The 13,411-nt window shown below is 39.9% G+C and overlaps 1 protein-coding gene across 6 annotated transcripts in view; it reads right to left on the minus strand.

The window, feature by feature from the left end:
• TLCD4 (TLC domain containing 4) overlaps nt 1-13,411 on the minus strand; it is a 125,324-nt gene that overhangs the window by 15,929 nt on the left and 95,984 nt on the right. For all 6 annotated transcript variants that reach the window (XM_047723661.1, XM_047723658.1, XM_047723660.1 and 3 more), the window contains one exon: nt 12,191-12,264. In XM_047723661.1, the coding sequence (XP_047579617.1) occupies nt 12,191-12,264 (74 nt within the window). The remainder of the gene's footprint in view (nt 1-12,190; nt 12,265-13,411) is intronic.

Here is a 13,411-nt window from a genome sequence, read left to right on the forward strand (position 1 = left end):
CCATATGCTTCAACCAAAACAACATTTCACAACACACTGAAAACAGAGGCAGCCTTGAGAATCCATCTAAATACCACCATGCTAGACGTTAGGAAGATTTGTAAAAATGTACATCCATGACACTGTTCCCACTAAAATTTTTTTCATTTTGGCAATGTAGTTATTTTTTGCAAAAAAAAAAAAACACCCCACATTAACATAAAATATTATTGTTACTATTAATGAATTAATAAATATTTTTAATGTTGCAGTTTTAACTTCCAATCTGGCAAATATCAACAGATAGAAGCCCACAGGAAATAAAAGTTCACTCAGGTCCTCAATAATTATGAGATCAACAAGTCTGAGACCAGCTGTTTTATAACATTAATACCAGCACTTTTTTCTTGCCCTTTTTCACATAATGTCTTGTTTTACAAGCTCATTATTTCATATTTAAGTCCTACTTATTCAAATGTAGACATGCCACCAGACACCAAATTTGAAGGTCCCAGAAGGTAGGGACTGGGACATTTAGGTACTGAGGAGTTATTTAGGAAATACTGAATTAACATATTAAGAAGCATATGTACAAAGTTCTTATCAGCTATTTAATTTTAATAGCAATGTATAAATATGCCCTCATAGCAATGAAAGGCATTTAGGCAAGAAAGAATTTATCACCACTGAAATACTTTTATAAAAAGAAACCTGATGCAGGGGTATAACTCAGCAGCAGAAATGTAACTGAAGCCCAGGTGTCTGAGCTTTATTTCAGTCTTCTTTTCCTCTATAACCCACCACATGCATCCCATGTGCCTTCTTAAATTATACAGAGCTTTAAAATAGAGAAAACATTAAAATATCCCAAACTATAAAGAAAACAATTAACCAACTGAAAACTCTAAGAGAGCTTCAGTAGCTGCACTCAGTCTTGTTAAGATCTCCTTGTTGCATTATACCATTTCCTGTTCCCATTCCAACCACACTTCTCCTTTTTTTAATTTACTAAAGACTCAAGGCTTTTAGATAAAGGTATAGAATTAAACTATTTCTAATTTTATGAGTTCTCAAAGAGTTTCCAACGAAAACGAATTGAAGTTCCTTTAAGCACCAGAGTTAATTTTCTCCTGCTTTAAAATCTCATATTCTGAATCATATTTAAGAGATAGACATTGTTAGAACTTAACTGATCACCTCTTGGGGGTCTTTTTTTCAAAAAGTAATTAAATGGCTACTATGTGCCAGACAATAAGTGCTGGACCACGCAAAGTTTAACAAAATTTTGCCCTTGATCTAATGAAACACAGAGATGAGTAAGAAACAGAAAAAAAGAGAGAGTGAGCAAGAGAGAATGTTATCATAAAACACACTAATCATAATGGTGTAACGGTATGTCACTATTATGGAAGCACAGGTAAGGGACACCCAACCTGACCTGAGAGAGGTGGGGTTTAGTGATGAAAATAATCCTCAGGCTGGGTTGTGAAGGATGAGTAAGGAGCCAGGAAGCCTTTCCACATACGGACAAGTTGGAATGAGAGGAGATTTTTGAGGGAGGGAAATGCGGCAGAAAGAGTAACAGATGTACTTGGAAAGTGTTCTGTGTCCCATTAAAGAGCCCACGTTTTACCCTGTAAGCAGCAGGAGTCACTAAGGGGATTCAACAAGGGAAGCTGCATGTTCATTTTTGTGTTTTAGAGAGATCATCATGGAAGAGAATAACATGGAAGCAAGATAAAAGGGAGACAGGTAGACAGTTAATCTAGAGTAGGAATCACCAAAGTTCTTCTACAAAGAACCAGAGAGTAGACATAGTAACAGGCTTTGGAAACTGTATAGTCTCTGTCACAATAAATGGACTCCACTGTTGTAGTGTAATAGTAATGATGTAAACAAATGAGCATAGCTGCCCTCAATAAAACTTTATTTACAAAAAACAGCAGTGGGTTCGGTCCTCGAGTGTTAAATTGCCAATCCCTGGTCTAGAACAGCACTGTCCAAAAAAACTTTCTGCAATTAACGAAAATGTTCTATAGATGTGCTACCCAATTCAGCAGACTCTAGCCAAGTGGGGCTGTCAAGCACTTGAAATGTTACAAGTTAGCCTGGGGAACTGAATTTTTAATCTAATTTAAATGTAAATAATTACATGTGGCTTGCAGTTACCCTGTTGGGCAGGACAGGGTTAGAAGCTGGTACAGGAGCCTAGACAAGAGATGATGGCACTGAGAGTAGAGATGGAGAGTCAGTGGCCAAGGCAAGAAATATTTTGGAGGTTATCTGGTAGGACCTAATGATGGACCAAATGTAGGTGAGGGAGAAACAGTAAAAGATGATTCCCACATGTTGAGCAGGAGAATGAGAGAGAACGGCTGGGCCACATGCTGAACAAGAGAAAGTAAGAGACTGCAGAGGGAAATACGTTGCATTCTATTTCAGACATGTTGAATTTGATGTGCCACCTGGGAGGAGAAAACACTTGACTATCATCAAAGAAGTTGGTAATATTAAATATGCTCTTTTTAAAAGAGAAAGCAACTGTAGCACAGGGATGTTAAATAACTTAGCCCAGGTCAGGGCACGTTAAATGACAAGGTTGAATACAACTTGAGTCCATCTGGTTTTAAAATTCATGCACAGTCCATCACACGAACATGAGCATCACATGAAATGAGCAAACAGGTAATAGCGGACACCTTGAAAGGAGAACTCAGCTCAGGGAGAAGCATGGAGATCAGTGGGCCCAGAAGAGAGCCTTGGGGAACACCAGCATTTGCGGAACCGTGTCTTACCAAGGAGGCTGAGAGAGTGTGGTCAAAGACATACAAGGATTGGATGAGTGCGGTGTCATGAAAGCAAAGGGAGTTGGGCTGTAGAAGGAGGTGATCAATAGCATCATGTCCATAGAGACACACAATGAGAAGGTCCCCAAAAGGAGTTTGCCGGATTTTGCAACTAGAAGTCACTGATGCCTCTAATGAAACAGTTCTAGCGACGGAAGAGGAAGCCTAATTTCAGTGAGTTAAAGAGCAAAAGAAGATACAACAAAGTAGAGAAAGCAAATATAAACAGGCACTGCCAGTGGGCTTTAGCATGTGGGGTATGTATGACATTTAGCACTTCCTGAACATATACCGAATGGCAAACACCGTGCCAGGTGCTTTATACATGTAATCTCGTTGAATCTGCACAACAAACTGTTAGGCCTATAGGCATCATCGTCATCATCATCCTCACTATTTTATAGGTAAGAAACCAGGCTCAGAGAGATGAACTAATCTTCCACTCATATACAAAGCTAAGTGAGAGAGCTTGGATTTGAATGCAGGTCCTTTGGCTTCAAAGTACATGCTCTTTGCTCTATACTTTCACATTATCAGAGTCTTTGAGGATTGCAGAATTATTACTTTAAAAATTCAAATGGCCAAGCCCAAGAAACTAGCTATCTTCTTGAAGAATTAAGATTATATCCTCTGAAATACGGGCAAACAAAAGAAGACAGTGTGTAAGCAAAACTTGGGAAAGAACAGGTGCAGCAGCAATCTACTCTCTCCTGTTTTGGGGGTGGAAGGACCACTTCTCCCCTGCCCCCGCCACCTTTGAAAAAAAAAAAAAAGATCAGGTTAGGGGCACCTGGGTGGTTCAGTTGGTTTAAGTGTCTGCCTTCGGCTCAGGTCATGACCCTGGGGTCCTGGGATTGAGCCCTGTGTCAGGATACCTGCTCATCGGGGAGTCTGCTTCACTCTCTGACCCTCCCCCCCCCACACTTTCTGCTCTCTCTCTTTTTTTAATTTTATTTTTTATAAACATATATTTTTATCCCCAGGGGTACAGGTCTGTGAATCATCAGGTTTACACACTTCACAGCACTCACCATAGCACATACCCTCCCCAATGTCCACAAACCCACCACCCCTCTCCTAACCCCCCTCCCCCCATCAACCCTAAGTTTGTGTTGTGAGATTAAGAGTCACTTATGGTTTGTCTCCCTCCCAATCCCATCTTGTTTCATTTATTCTTCTCCTACCCCCTTAACCCCCCATGTTGCATCTCCTCTCCCTCATATCAGGGAGATCATATGATAGTTGTCTTTCTCCGATTGACTTATTTCGCTAAGCATGATACCCTCTAGTTCCATCCACGTCGTCGCAAATGGCAAGATTTCATTTCTTTTGATGGCTGCATAGTATTCCATTGTGTATATATACCACATCTTCTTTATCCATTCGTCTGTTGATGGACATCTAGGTTCTTTCCATAGTTTGGCTATTGTAGACATTGCTGCTATAAACATTTGAGTGCACGTGCCCCTTTGGATCACTACGTTTGTATCTTTAGGGTAAATACCCAGCAGTGCAATTGCTGGGTCATAGGGTAGTTCTATTTTCAACATTTTGAGGAACCTCCATGCTGTTTTCCAGAGTGGTTGCACCAGCTTGCATTCCCACCAACAGTGTAGGAGGGTTCCCCTTTCTCCGCATCCTCGCCAGCATCTGTCATTTCCTGACTTGTTCATTTTAGCCATTCTGACTGGTGTGAGGTGGTATCTCATGGTGGTTTTGATTTGTATTTCCCTGATGCCGAGTGATGTGGAGCACTTTTTCATGTGTCTGTTGGCCATCTGGATGTCTTCTTTGCAGAAATGTCTGTTCATGTCTTCTGCCCATTTCTTGATTGGATTCTTTGTTCTTTGGGTGTTGAGTTTGCTAAGTTCTTTATAGATTTTGGACACTAGCCCTTTATCTGATAGTGTCGTTTGCAAATATCTTCTCCCATTCTGTCAGTTGTCTTTTGGTTTTGTTAACTGTTTCCTTTGCTGTGCAAAAGCTTTTGATCTTGATAAAATCCCAATAGTTCATTTTTGCCCTTGCTTCCCTTGCCTTTGGCGATGTTCCTAGGAAGATGTTGCTGCGGCTGAGGTCGAAGAGGTTGCTGCCTGTGTTCTCCTCAAGGATTTTGATGGATTCCTTTCTCACATTGAGATCCTTCATCCATTTTGAGTCTATTTTCGTGTGTGGTGTAAGGAAATGATCCAATTTCATTTTTCTGCATGTGGCTGTCCAATTTTCCCAACACCATTTATTGAAGAGGCTGTCTTTTTTCCATTGGACATTCTTTCCTGCTTTGTCGAAGATTAGTTGACCATAGAGTTGAGGGTCTATTTCTGGGCTCTCTATTCTGTTCCATTGATCTATGTGTCTGTTTTTGTGCCAGTACCATGCTGTCTTGATGATGACAGCTTTGTAATAGAGCTTGAAGTCCGGAATTGTGATGCCACCAACTTTGGCTTTCTTTTTCAATATTCCTTTGGCTATTCGAGGTCTTTTCTGGTTCCATATAAAGTTTAGGATTATTTGTTCCATTTCTTTGAAAAAAATGGATGGTACTTTGATAGGAATTGCATTAAATGTGTAGATTGCTTTAGGTAGCATAGACATTTTCACAATATTTATTCTTCCAATCCAGGAGCATGGAACATTTTTCCATTTCTTTGTGTCTTCCTCAATTTCTTTCATGAGTACTTTATAGTTTTCTGTGTATAGATTCTTAGTCTCTTTGGTTAGGTTTATTCCTAGGTATCTTATAGTTTTGGGTGCAATTGTAAATGGGATGGACTCCTTAATTTCTCTTTCTTCTGTCTTGTCATTGGTGTAGAGAAATGCAACTGATTTCTGTGCATTGATTTTATATCCTGACACTTTACTGAATTCCTGTACAAGTTCTAGCAGTTTTGGAGTGGAGTCTTTTGGGTTTTCCACATATAGTATCATATCATCTGCAAATAGTGATAGTTTGACTTCTTCTTTGCCTATTTGGATGCCTTTAATTTTCTTTTGTTGTCTGATTGCTGAGGCTAGGACTTCTAGTACTATGTTGAATAGCAGTGGTGATAACGGACATCCCTGCTGTGTTCCTGACCTTAGCGGAAAAGCTTTCAGTTTTTCTCTATTGAGAATGATATTTGTGGTGGGTTTTTCATAGATGGCTTTGATAATATTGAGGTATATGCCCTCTATCCCTACACTTTGAAGAGTTTTGATCAGGAAGGGATGCTGTACTTTGTCAAATGCTTTTTCAGCATCTATGGAGAGTATCATATGGTTCTTGTTCTTTCTTTTATTAATGTGTTGTATCACACTGATTGATTTGTGGATGTTGAACCAACCTTGGAGCCCTGGAATAAATCCCACTTGGTTGTGGTGAATAATCCTTTTAATGCACTGTTGAGTCCTATTGGCTAGTATTTTGGCAAGAATTTTTGCATCGTGTTCATCAAGGATATTGGTCTGTAGTTCTCTTTTTTGATGGGATCCTTGTCTGGTTTTGGGATCAAGGTGATGCTGGCCTCATAAAATTAGTTTGGAAGTTTTCCTTCCATTTCTATTTTTTGGAACAGTTTCAGGAGAATAGGAATTAGTTCTTCTTTAAATGTTTGGTAGAATTCCCCCGGGAAGCCATCTGGCCCTGGGCTTTTGTTTGTTTGGAGATTTTTGATGACTGTTTCAATCTCCTTACTGGTTATGGGTCTGTTGAGGCTTTCTATTTCTTCCTGGTTCAGTTGTGGTAGTTTATATGTCTCTAGGAATGCATCCATTTCTTCCAGATTGTCAAATTTGTTGGTGTAGAGTTGCTCATAGTATGTTCTTATAATTGTCTGTATTTCTTTGGTGTTCGTTGTGATCTCTCCTCTTTCATTCATGATTTTATTTATTTGGGTCCTTTCTCTTTTCTTTTTGATAAGTCTGGCCAGGGGTTTATCGATCTTATTAATTCTTTCAAAGAACCAGCTCCTAGTTTCATTGATTTGTTCTATTGTTTTTTTGGTTTCTATTTCATTGATTTCTCCTCTAATCTTTATGATTTCTCTTCTCCTGCTGGGTTTAGGGTTTCTTTCTTGTTCTTTCTCCAGCACCTTTTGGTGTAGGGTTAGATTGTGTACCTGAGACCTTTCTTGTTTCTTGAGAAAGGCTTGTACCGCTATATCTTTTCCTCTCAGGACTGCCTTTGTTGAGTCCCACAGATTTTGAACCGTTGTGTTTTCATTATCATTTGTTGCCATGAATTTTTTCAATTCTTCTTTAATTTCCTGGTTGACCCATTCATTCTTTAGAAGGATGCTGTTTAGTCTCCATTAATTTGGATTCTTTCCAAATTTCTTCTTGTGATTGAGTTCTAGCTTCAGAGCATTGTGGTCTGAAAATATGCAGGGAATGATTCCAATCTTTTGATAATGGTTGAGACCTGATTTAGGACCGAGAATGTGATCTATTCTGGAGAATGTTCCATGTGCACTAGAGAAGAATGTGTATTCTGTTGCTTTGGGATGAAATGTTCTGAATATATCTGTGATGTCCATCTGGTCCAGTGTGTCATTTAAGGCCTTTATTTCCTTGTTGATCTTTTGCTTGGATGATCTGTCCATTTCAGTGAGGGGAGTGTTAAAGTCCCCCACTATTACTGTATTATAGTCGATATGTTTCTTTGATTTTGTTATTAATTGGTTTATGTAGTTGGCTGCTCCCACGTTAGGGGCATAGGTATTTAAAATTGTTAGATCTTCTTGTGGGACAGACACTTTGAGTATGATATAGTGTCCTTCCTCATCTCTTATTATAGTCTTTGGCTTAAAATCTAATTGATCTGATATAAGGATTGCCACTCCTACTTTCTTCTGATGTCCATTAGCATGGTAAATTTTTTTCCACCCCCTCACTTTAAATCTGGAGGTGTCTTCGGGTTTAAGATGAGTTTCTTGTAGGCAACATATAGATGAGTTTTGTTTTTTTATCCATTCTGATACCCTGTGTCTTTTGATTGGGGCATTTAGCCCATTAACATTCAGGGTAAGTATTGAGAGATATGAATTTAGTGCCATTGTATTGCCTGTAAGGTGACTGTTATTGTATATTGTCTCTGTTTCTTTCTGATCTACTACTTTTAGGGTCTCTCTTTGCTTAGAGGACCCCCTTCAATATTTCCTGTAGAGCTGGTTTGGTATTTGCAAATTCTTTCAGTTTTTGTTTGTCCTGGAAGCTTTTAATCTCTCCATCTATTTTCAATGATAGCCTAGCTGGATATAGTATTCTTGGCTGCATGTTTTTCTCATTTAGTACTCTGAATATATCATGCCAGCTCTTTCTGGCCTGCCAGGTCTCTGTGGATAAGTCTGCTGCCAATCTAATATTTTTACCATTGTACGTTACAGACTTCTTTTCCCGGGCTGCTTTCAGGATCTTCTCTTTGTCACTAAGACTTGTCAATTTTACTATTAGGTGACGGGGTGTGGACCTATTCTTATTGATCTTGAGGGGGGGTTCTCTGAACCTCCTGGATTTTGATGCTTGTTCCCTTTGCCATATTGGGGAAATTCTCTCCAATAATTCTCTCCAATATACCTTCTGCTCCCCTCTCTGTTTCCTCTTCTTCTGGAATCCCAATTATTCTAATGTTGTTTCGTCTTATGGTGTCACTTATCTTTCGAATTCTCCCCTCGTGATCCAGTAGCTGTTTGTCCCTCTTTTGCTCAGCTTCTTTATTCTCTGTCATTTGGTCTTCTATATCGCTAATTCTTTCTTCTGCCTCATTTATCCTAGCAGTGAGAGCCTCCATTTTTGATTGCACCTCATTAATAGCTTTTTTGATTTTAACTTGGTTAGATTTTAGTTCTTTTATTTCTCCAGAAAGGGCTTTTATATCTCCCGAGAGAGTTTCTCTAATTTCTTCCATGCCTTTTTCAAGCCTGGCTAGAACCTTGAGAATCGTCATTCTGAACTCTACATCTGACATATTACCAATGTCTGTATTGATTAGGTCCCTAGCCTTTGGTACTGCCTCTTGTTCTTTTTTTTGTGGTGAATTTTTCCGCCTTGTCATTTTGTCCAGATAAGAGTATATAAAGGAGCAAGTAAAATACTAAAAGGTTGGCAACAACCCCAGGAAAATATGCTTTAGTCAAATCAGAAGAGATCCCAAATCGTGAAGGGGGAGAAAGGGGATAAAAAGAGGTTCAGAAAGAAAAAAGAAAAAAAAAAAAAGAAGAAACAATTAAAAAAAGAAAACCAATAAAGAAAAAATATACAAAGGAAAAAATATATATATATATTAAACTAGTTAGAAAACGTTAAAAAAGAAAAGGGTAAAAGTTAAAAAAATTTAGCAGAAGAAGAAAAAAAAATGAAAAAGAAAAAAAATTAAATTAACTGCAAGGCTAAAAAATCATGGTGAGAAAGCCATGAGTTCCGTGCTTTGATTTCTCCTCCTCTTGAATTCCGCTGCTCTCCTTGGTATTGAAACTGCACTCCTTAGTAGATGAACTTGGTCCTGGCTGGGTTTTTTGTTGATCTTCTGGGGGAGGGGCCTGTTTTAGTGATTCTCAAGTGTCTTTGCCCCAGGCGGAGTTGCACCGCCCTTACCAGGGGCCGGCCTGAGTAATCCGTTCGGGTTTGCTTTCGGGAGCTTTTGTTCCCTGAGCGCTTTCCGTAGAGTTCTGGAAGACGGGAATGAAGATGGCGATCTCCCGGTCTCCAGCCCGGAGGAGCCGAGAGCCCAGGGCCCCACTCCTCAGTGTGCCCTCAGAGAACAGCACCCAATTACTCCCATCACCCTGCCTCCGGCCGCGCTCCAAGCTGACCGAGCCTGCGACCAGTTCAAGGTAATCCCAAGCTTAGAGCTCACTCCTCGGCTCTGTCTCTGTAGCCGGCTTCCCCGTTCTAATACCTGTAAGCTCTGCGACACTCAGACACCCCCGATCCTTCTGTGACCCTGCGGGACCTGAGGCCACGCTGACCCCGCGTGGGCTTCACCCCGGTTAAGCCTCTGGAGCGATGTCCCTCAGCGGAACAGACTTTTAAAAGTCCTGATTTTGTGCTCCGTTGCTCCGCCGCTCGCCAGGAGCTGGCCCCTCCCCCTGCGGTCTATCTTCCCATTGCTTTGGATTCACTTCTCCGCCAGTCCTACCTTTCAGAAAGTGGTTGATTTTCTGTTTCTAGAGTTGCTGTTCTTCTTCTCTTCGATCTCCCGTTGGATTTGTAGGTGTTTGCAATCTTTAGATAAGCTATCTAGCTGATCTCCCGCTACCTGAAGTAGTCTCTGCCTGCAACTTCTCTGCCATCTTGACTCCTCCCCCTGCTCTCTCTCTCTTTTACTCTCTCTCAGATAATTTTTTTTTTTTAAAGATCAGGCTAATTGCATGGTGAACATACTAATGACAGATGTCCCGATAAACAGACTAATGGTATTTGTTGCAGGAGAGTCTCATCCATGGAATGTTTTTAGGATATAGCTAGTCTAGGTTTGCTTATGGCAAACAAACCTAGAACGTATGGATTTATGGGGTCTGACCCCCTGGAGAATATTACATAAGCTATGTAACTATCCTAGCATTAAATGGAGATGTTTCCTAATCAAGAGAGTTCCTTCTATGTCCACAATAGGAACCATGCATACTGCTTACAGCCCTCAGAGATAACCTTATTGTGGAGTCTTCCCAATGCAAAAAGGACCCAGGGAACCATTCAGATGGTCCTGAACATCTCCCTGCCTTGACAGTGCCTGAGGATTACTTGGATCCTCGGCTTAATACAGGGTACACTCTCTAACCCATGTGAGTCTGATTTGACAGTCCCGATTTTCTGGGTTATCTCTGCACTAAGTCACAAAAGGGTTGCATGCAATCATGGGAGCCTCCCCCTGACTTTGGGACTTTGTCAGCAGATTTTAAAGATAGGTAAGTTTTTGAGAGATGGAAGGGAAATGGAGGATGTGAATACGGGAAGAAACTCGAGAACCACCCACAGGTGCATGAGACAGTAAGGGTTCCAAACTGACTCTAATGAACAGTAGGAAATGAGGCTGGCAACAAACATGTGGAGCACATCACAGGGAACCTCAAAGTCAGAGAAGAGTCTAAACAGGATGCAGTTTTTGGAAGAAAATAAGGTCCAGAAAGTGGATCACAGGCAGGATTTTGGTGGTGGCACTCTGAAGAAGGACAGAAGAGAGGGTGAACCTGGAAGGAGGGAAGTCTGTTGGAAGGCTATGGCAGTAAGTGAACTGTGGAGATCCTGCAGACCCTCACTGAGGACCATGGATATGGAGTGAAAGGAACAGCTAACGTTACACATGAAAGGCATCAGCAGACCTCACTAAATGACAAGATAAGGGTCATACAGCACCATTATAAATCCACTGGCAAATACAAGCATCTACCTCCCTCCATGAGATGGATGGAACTTAATTTCCTTTCTCCCTCATCTCCTTGAGAGTGGGCTATCCTTCATATCTTGCTTTTAAAGAACAGAGTAAGGAAAAGAAAAAACTTCACAATGGAGAAACCTGGCAAACACCACCTTAACCATGTGATACCCAAGTTCACATCCCCCAATGATATGGACATCATGTACCTCCTAACATGATGTGATGAGAAGGGCACTTTGCCTCCGCGGGATTCCTTCCAAAACTCCATCACCTCCACCTAGTCATAAGAAAAACGGACAAATCCAGACTAGGGGACAGTTTACAGGATAACTGGACAGTACTTCTTAACACTGTCAAAGTCAAGAAAAACAGGGAAAGACTCAGAAACTGTTACAGACCACAGGAGACTGGGAAGACACGAAACTAAGTGCAATGTGGCAGTCTGGACTGAATCCTAGAATGAAAAGAAAACACTAATGGAAAAATTGATGCAATCCCACAAAGTCTGGAGTTCACTTAACAGTGACATATCAGTGCTGGTTTCTTAAGTTTTGGCAAATGGTCCATGGTAATGTAATATATCAGCAACAGAGAAAACCAGGTGAGGAGGATATGGGCGTTCATATGCTATCTTGGCAACTTTCTGTAAATCTAAAATTAGAAGTCTGTTTTTTTTTAAATGATGGATGAAAGTAATGTGGATATCAGAATCTGGGAATAGGAATACGCTGGTGTCAAGAATGTGAACTGGCCCCAAGATGAACCCAAGTGTAATAAAGCATCGCCATCCTTCAAAGAGAGCTCCGTTCAAAAGCTTGGACCACCACTCTATACCTACGGGATCTTGGATAAGTTTCTCTCGCCTTTCGAAGGCTTGGTTTCCTCATTTGCACAATGGTGATAATAATTCATGTCACATATTCTCATTTTTATTTAGTACCTTTAGGGTCTTCGGGAAAGTTTCCCCAAATGAAAAGGAAACAGCACAAGTTTAAAATAATTAGTCACCTACCGCTGATTCACAAAAGGGCTGGAAAGTTCTGCAAGCAGGCGAAAATTCCCAATGTATGCCAGGACTCCATCACTCTGGATGATAAACATAAAACACAATGTCAGGGAGGACATGCTTATCAACATTTCCAAATATAAAGGAACATTCAATAACTTCTCAGCATAAAATAACAATTGATATCAAGACAGACCAAGTGTCCTAGCTGATTTTCTTCTTTATGAGAATTTAGAAATGTCACTAGAATTCTAAAATATTTTTAAAAGACAGCATATTGTACACTTAGGTTCACCTATAAAAACAGATTTTAAACAGTTGTCCCATGTTGAACTAATGAATTCTGCAAACAGCCACTGGTGACAACATTCTCGAATTACTGTAGAAATGATGATCAAAGTAGTGTGAATTTCAGAAGTTGAGGAATTTTATAGCAGTTAAATACTTAAAAGAAACTCATTTTTATATCCATTAATAAAAGCACCTTAAAAAATCTCAGAAGTGTACTTAACATCCTAAATAACATCTGTAAGTCTGTGAGCAGATGCATATTTGCCAAAAGTAACAACACATGCTAAAATTTATGTATCACATTTGACCTGAAAAATGTATTTGTCAATCAGAAGATCCTACAGCTAAAACACATACTCTCCGGACCTCTCTGAATTTAGAAACAATGCCCAGTACACTGTATGAATTTAATAGGAAAAGTAGAACAGAGTTAATAAACTCTGAAAAGCAAAGAAGTATACATTAGAAAGAAAAACAAAAGTATACATTCCAAAAATATCAGGTAATTTAAACACTGTTACTAGGTAAACAGTCATTCCAGCACTTCCGACTCAATCAGAATTATGATCACACACAAAAAGAAATAGTTGTACCTGCGCCCAAAACATTAGATATACATGGAACTTCAGAAACCTTATTCCTATAAGCTATAACATGCTGCCTTCCAAAATGGAAACAATATAAAGCAGTAAAAACAAATGAACATTTTATTTGAAGGTTTTCAGTTCTTCTCCATGGAAATTATTTTAGGGATTGAAAATTCAGAGCTGATTATACAAATTAGCTTTTCCAAGACTAATCTAGAACTTTTTATAATCTCAAATTCACTGGCCTTAGTGAAATTGAAATGTGTGATGAGGAGGAAGGAAGGAAGAGGGACAAAAGAACAAAGACAATGGGCAAGGTGAGTACTGTGCACAGGGGTGATCAACTTTA

This window comes from Lutra lutra, chromosome 4 (genome assembly GCF_902655055.1).
Source record: "Lutra lutra chromosome 4, mLutLut1.2, whole genome shotgun sequence".
NCBI lineage: Eukaryota > Metazoa > Chordata > Mammalia > Carnivora > Mustelidae > Lutra > Lutra lutra.